At 37.1% G+C, this 5,993-nt stretch overlaps 1 protein-coding gene across 1 annotated transcript in view; it reads left to right on the plus strand.

The window, feature by feature from the left end:
• The first annotated feature begins 2,635 nt into the window (after window positions 1-2,635).
• The window catches only part of LOC101716014 (vomeronasal type-2 receptor 116), a 67,261-nt gene continuing 63,903 nt past the window's right edge, over window positions 2,636-5,993 (plus strand). Inside the window, exon 1 of the mRNA XM_087210207.1 lies at window positions 2,636-2,670. Coding sequence (XP_087066333.1) covers window positions 2,636-2,670 — 35 coding nt within the window. The remainder of the gene's footprint in view (window positions 2,671-5,993) is intronic.

Genomic DNA, 5,993 nt, shown 5'->3' on the forward strand with positions numbered 1-5,993 from the left:
CTTCTCTGAATTTCTTGATCCTGTCTCCAAGGATAATACGTACTAAATGCATTGCTATGCACAGGGTAGGGAGAAAGGTGCACTCTCTCACTATATGACCATTTTGAGGAAGTGACTCACATATGACATCAAGCAGCAACTTTGATGTCACACCAAAGGTAAAATACTGTATTGCTTGTTTTACTAATCCTAATTATAATCTACTTCATTATGTAGTATCTATGTGATAAGCACACAATTTTATAAATGCAGATGAAAGGTCTATATATGTTATTTAAAAAATAAGATTGCAAAGAATTATAAACTATTTAAATTAAAATAAATTTATGAAATATTTTTCAAAGATTGTTCTATGAGGCAAGCAGTTTTAAAACAGCTAACAAACTAGCTCTTTATATTGTCCCAAAGGTAAAGAAGGTGAGGTATGCAAAGTATAAATATAGTTAGATCTCTTCAAGCATATGCAGCTTAATAACAACTAGGGATTTAGAAGGAAGATTGTGATCTGAATTTGAAACATACAGGATTGCCTATAATTTGGGGAGAATTACATTTTTGTTCAATTTTCTTAACATTCTATTGATGGAATATTGATTTTGTTTCTAAAAATCTTATGATCAACTTTGTAAATTTCTATGGGAGGCACAAAATCCTCTAATAACTGAAAAACTGCACTGGGCTCAGACAATTTGGTCCTGTTACAATTCAAATTTTTTATCTGCAGACAGGAAAGACACAATGTCTTATCACTTGTGTTTTATTTGATTTTGATTGGGAATTCAAGCTATGTTTCTTACTGTGTTGAAGACATAGTGAAGCCAGACAAAGGATCTTAAGGTAAAGAACAGGAAACAGTATTGATTACCTTTTTCTACCCCAGTCTCTTCATATCTTTTTGTATTGTGCTATGCTGGGTTAGGTGGACAGGCCAGCAAATGTTTCATGTTTGGAACCAATTTCATGGGCATTGAGACAAAAAAGAATTTGAAGCATATGCTATTTAAGAGAAGAATCTCTAAAACTGGGTTTTGGTCCGTGTGATTAGTAGCAAGGCATTATGTTCCCTACATTCGAAGGCCCCAAATCTTCTACTTTAATATCTTATTTGGCTTTCTTGTCTCCTTTTACTATACACACACACACACACACACACACACATACACACACACACATTAGTAAAATAAATATAGATGCTTTTTTTTTTTTTTGAGATAGGGTCTCACTGTGTTGCCCAGGCTGGCCTTGAACACTGCTTAAGCAATCCTCCTGTCTCAGTCTCTCAGGTACCTAGGTCTACAGATGCACCCCTGTGCCCATCTTCTGATGCTTTTTTTCTTTCTTTTTTTGCAATACTGGGGATTGGACATAGGGTCCTGGCACTGAGCTACATCCCCAGCCCAATACCCCCACAAGTGTCTTTGGCACACTTAAGTTTGAAAGTCATTGCTATAGGTAAGTATCCAAGATTTGCATAGTAAATTAAATTAACTAAGGAATAGTCCTTCCAAGAGCTAGTTGATACTCATAAAAAAATACAAGATTAAGCAGTATTAGTACACAGGCTTTTCTAGCCTCTGGCACTCTGCAGGCCCTCCTCTCTACTCTTTGAGGGCTCTCCCATTCTTCCCTCTTTGAACAGTAAATTACTGTCAGCATAATTTAGTAATCAGTGTTGGAATGTTTCTTCCCCCTCATTGTATCCCACTCCACTTTTTTATCTTCTCCTGATTTCTCTTTCTCAATCCTTTTAGGAGGGAATGTGAAGTTCAACAAATTGAAAAACTAAACCAAAATAATTATAGTAGAGTATAATAACAGAATAAATAGCTCTCAGCCAGATTCAATCAGGGGCAACAGTGCAGTGGCAATCTGTTTTAGTCTCTAACAGCTCCCCACGGGCCACTCTTCAACCTAAGGCTGTGCATAAGCTGGACTTAGTGGCACACACCTTTAATCCCAGCTGTCTGGGAAGCTGAGGCAGGAGAATGGTAAGTTTCAGCCTAGCTGGGGCAACTTAGTGGCTTAGTGAGGCTGTCTCAAAAATAAAAAATCAAAAATACAAAGGGGTTGGGGATCTAGCTCATCGGAAGTGTGGGTCCAGTTATCCTCAACAGTGAAAAAAAAAGTTTCCTTTAGGGGGACAGACCCAGGGAAAGAAATCCAACCAGTTGCTAGGAAAAAAAAAAACTGTAATGGAGGCATTTGGGGAAGGGAATTACATAGTCCTGTTTACTTGGAGCATGGTCTACAAGCAGAGAATTGGACTTCTAAAGGGCACATCCACTTGGTCCTACTGACTCCTTAAAGGGAAGCCAAAGAAGTGTCCTTTGAAGTAATGTTTCTCAAACTTTAGTACGCAAACAAATCACTGGGAATCTTGTTAAAACGTAGGAATAGTAGGTCTAAAGTAAAGCCTGGTGATCTGTATATCTATGAAGCATGCAGGTGACAACTGGCAATTGGTGTGTGGGTCACAGTTTGAGTAGTAAAGTTTTAAAGCATGAGGCCCCCTTTAGGGGCTCCACTAAGCTGGCTCTAAGGGCAGAGCTCAGCTGTGAAATAGAACTCAGTTGTGATATCAGTGGGAGTTAAAGATTGCTTTAGACTCTCAGGACTTTATCAATAATAACCGAGCATGTTGGTGATGGAATATGAAGCGTCCATAAACAGGTGGGTTGGTAGCACACACCTGTAATCCCAGTACTCAAGGAGGACAAGGCAGGAGAAACACAAGTTCAAGATCAGACTGGGTAACAACTTCATGAGACTCTGCCTCAAAATATTTATTAGATAGATAGATAGGCAGACAGACAGACAGATGGCTTCCCAAGAGCCAGATGTTTTACTCAAGTGGAGCCCGAGACATGGATGGAGGGAGGAAGGAGGAGGCCAGGTGAGGGTGATGAAAAGAGAATTAAGATGTGTTATGTACATGTACCAACTTCCCACAAGGAATACAATCATTAGGTACTGCAAACACATACTAGTAAAAAGATAGACACTGGGGGGAAAAAGCCAGTACTGCCAACACTGTTCATTCTCATTCTCTCCCCCTCCCCCAGTTCCCATTTGTGGTGCTGGGGATTCACAATAAGCTACATTTGTGGCCCTTTTTCATATTTTAAAGCAGGGTCTAAATCACTACATTGCTCAGGTGTGACTTGAATTTGCTATCCTTTTGCCTCAGTAAGACACTGTATAATGGGGAATAATAGAGGTATGTATAAGGCACATAGTTGACACAGCAGAGGTGGTGATTGACACTTTTCTAGGAAAATGTTTCATAATGAAAATAATGTCTGAGTAGAACATTGAAGGGTGAACTGGGTTTCACAGAGAACCAAAGAAGGAAAGAGGATTTTGGGCAAAGGGAATAGCACATGTGTGGCAGAATGTATTTTTCCAAAGATGCCTGCAACATTATTTCTAGCTGCATAACACCTTCTAAAAATGTTCTACTCCCCTATCAATGGGTGAAGTGTAATTCCCTTCTATTTAAATTTGAGTGAATTTATAGTACTGCCTTCATGAATACAATGTAAATGGACACTATGTGATTTATGAGACTAAATGAGAAAACGCTATGTATTTCTTATCTAGTTTTCATGGGATGCTTGGCTTTGGAATCCAATAACCATGCTATGAAGAAGCCAAGCAGGCCACAGAAAGTTCTGATGGGAAGGAACTGAGGTCCCTATACAGGATTCCTGCTGAAATACAACTGACAGCCAGCACCAACTTGCCAGCCATATGAATGAGCCATATCAAAAACAGATCTTCCAGCCTTTGGTCACTGCATCAGGTGACACTGTGTACAGTAGAGATAAGTCTTTTCCACCAAACCCTGACCAAATTTCAAATTCATGAGAAAATTAAATGATTGCTATTATTTAAACCATCATGTAGTGGTATGGTTTGTTATGCAGCAATATATCCCCAGATCTTTATCTAAAGGTAAAGAGGTGTGAAACAACCTGGTGTTTAAAAATACTACACAAATAAGGGCATGTTCATGCATAACTCAGCCGTTAGAAATAAAAATATCAAAATATAGAACATGTATGGATTGTTGAATTTGTGATGTGGAAGGAAATAAGTTTAGTAAACAAACTATTAGTAGTGTAAATGTAATGAAATTGTATTGTGTAGTCAACCATTCTTGGATCAATTATTATTCATGGCTCCACCAGAAAAATGTTCTAGATATAAATGTAAACATATTCATACCACAAAGTTTTCTTGCTGTAATAAATTCATACTGAAAGAAAATACTAGGGCTAGGGGTGTAGCTCAGTGATTCAGCACTTGCCTAACATGTATAAGGGCCTGGGTTCAAGTCCCAGGACAGCAAAAGCAAGAAAAAAGAAAATATTAATATTCTGCTCCTATATGTATTTTGTAGTTGAAACCAAGGAAGGAAATTTCAATAAATCATTTTATTGTTTTTACTACCAAAGTGGAAACATAATTTCAGAAACAACAACAAAGCTACTAATTCTTCTAAACTCCTTAGCAGTTTAGGGCATTGATTCCAAAATTTGGTACTACTTAAAATATTCACAGCACAGAGTTATAATAAACCAGGATCTGTAATTAACCTGGAAAGATTTGCATATTCTTCTTACTCATACAGTTCATATTATGGTTATCTAGTTTTGTAAAAGTAGGTTGATTATTTGAGAATAGACATATTAATTGATGGGAAGTCTTGATTTGCAGTTGGTGTGATGTTATCTTTTAACTTCGTTGGTTAAAATTTTAGATTACACTACCAGAAACGAAAAGATTTATCAAGAAATTACTTAACTAATTTCCATTTCTCTTTATCATCTGTGTATTAAGTTCAGCACTTAAATTAGTCATTGTAACTTTTTATTTCATCATTTTCTCTAAAGATACTGTATTCAAATTTGTTTTGGTATAAAGTATAATAGGATAGATAATTATTGTTCCTGTCTAAAAAGTTACTTTCTAGCCAGGTGCTGGTGGTGCATGCCTGTAATTGCAGTGCTTGGGAGGCTGAGGCAGGAGGATTGCCATGAGCTCAAGGCCAGCTGAGGCTGCATAGTTAGTTCAAGATCAGCCTGAACTAAACAGTGAGACTCTGTCTCAAAAATAAAACAAACAAATAAAAATTACTTTCTAAAGCCAGTCACTCTGCTTAATCACAGGGACATTATTGTTTCTGCTGCCCAGGTTAGTCTGTCTAAAACCATTTCTCCCTTTTTCCTCTTTTTTCTATTTAGTATGTAAATCTGTGCTGTTAAAAAAAATCTTGTAAACCTATTTATACTTAATATTCATCTATTTTTTGTTTTATTGCCATTTTTCATCTCTAGTCCTTTTTTAATTCATCCACTGTGGAATAGATACTACACATTTTTTTCACAGTTGGATGAAATATCCCTCAAGGATTTCAAATTCCCTTTGCTCTAAGTTCACGCTCCCTAACTATCTCTGATTACCAACTCAATTCCTCAATATCTTAATACCTAGGTAGCAGACACACAAAATCCCAGTAAGTGAAAAGGGATATTTCCCCCTCCACTGTCATTTTATATAATCAACTTTTTAGTTTGATTACTAAGAATACATTTGTTAAGACCCATCTAGCTTGCAGTGTGCTGACAAATCCGGAACTGAACTAATAAAACCATTACGGAGTCCCTATAGAGCCTTGTGCTCACCATGATACTGCCATCTAAGAATCACTTTGAGTACCATCTACCTATTCTGACATTTCCTTAAACAACAAAACTACAACCCATGTGGTGGTGCACACCTATAATCCCAGCTCTCAAGAGGCTGAGGCAGGAGGATCACCATAAGTTGGAGGCCAGCCTGGGCTACATAGTGAGTTCAAGGCCAGCCTGAACTGCATAGTGAAACCTTCTCTAAAATAATAATAATAATAATAATAATAATAATAATAATAATAACACTCCTGTATTTAAGGTGTACCACTAACAGCACAAATTACTCTTTTATTACTT

The sequence above is a fragment of the Heterocephalus glaber genome, unplaced genomic scaffold, assembly GCF_053883595.1.
Source record: "Heterocephalus glaber isolate CG9 unplaced genomic scaffold, H.glaber_assembly_v1.0 deba00001126, whole genome shotgun sequence".
NCBI classification, from domain to species: Eukaryota; Metazoa; Chordata; class Mammalia; order Rodentia; family Bathyergidae; genus Heterocephalus; species Heterocephalus glaber.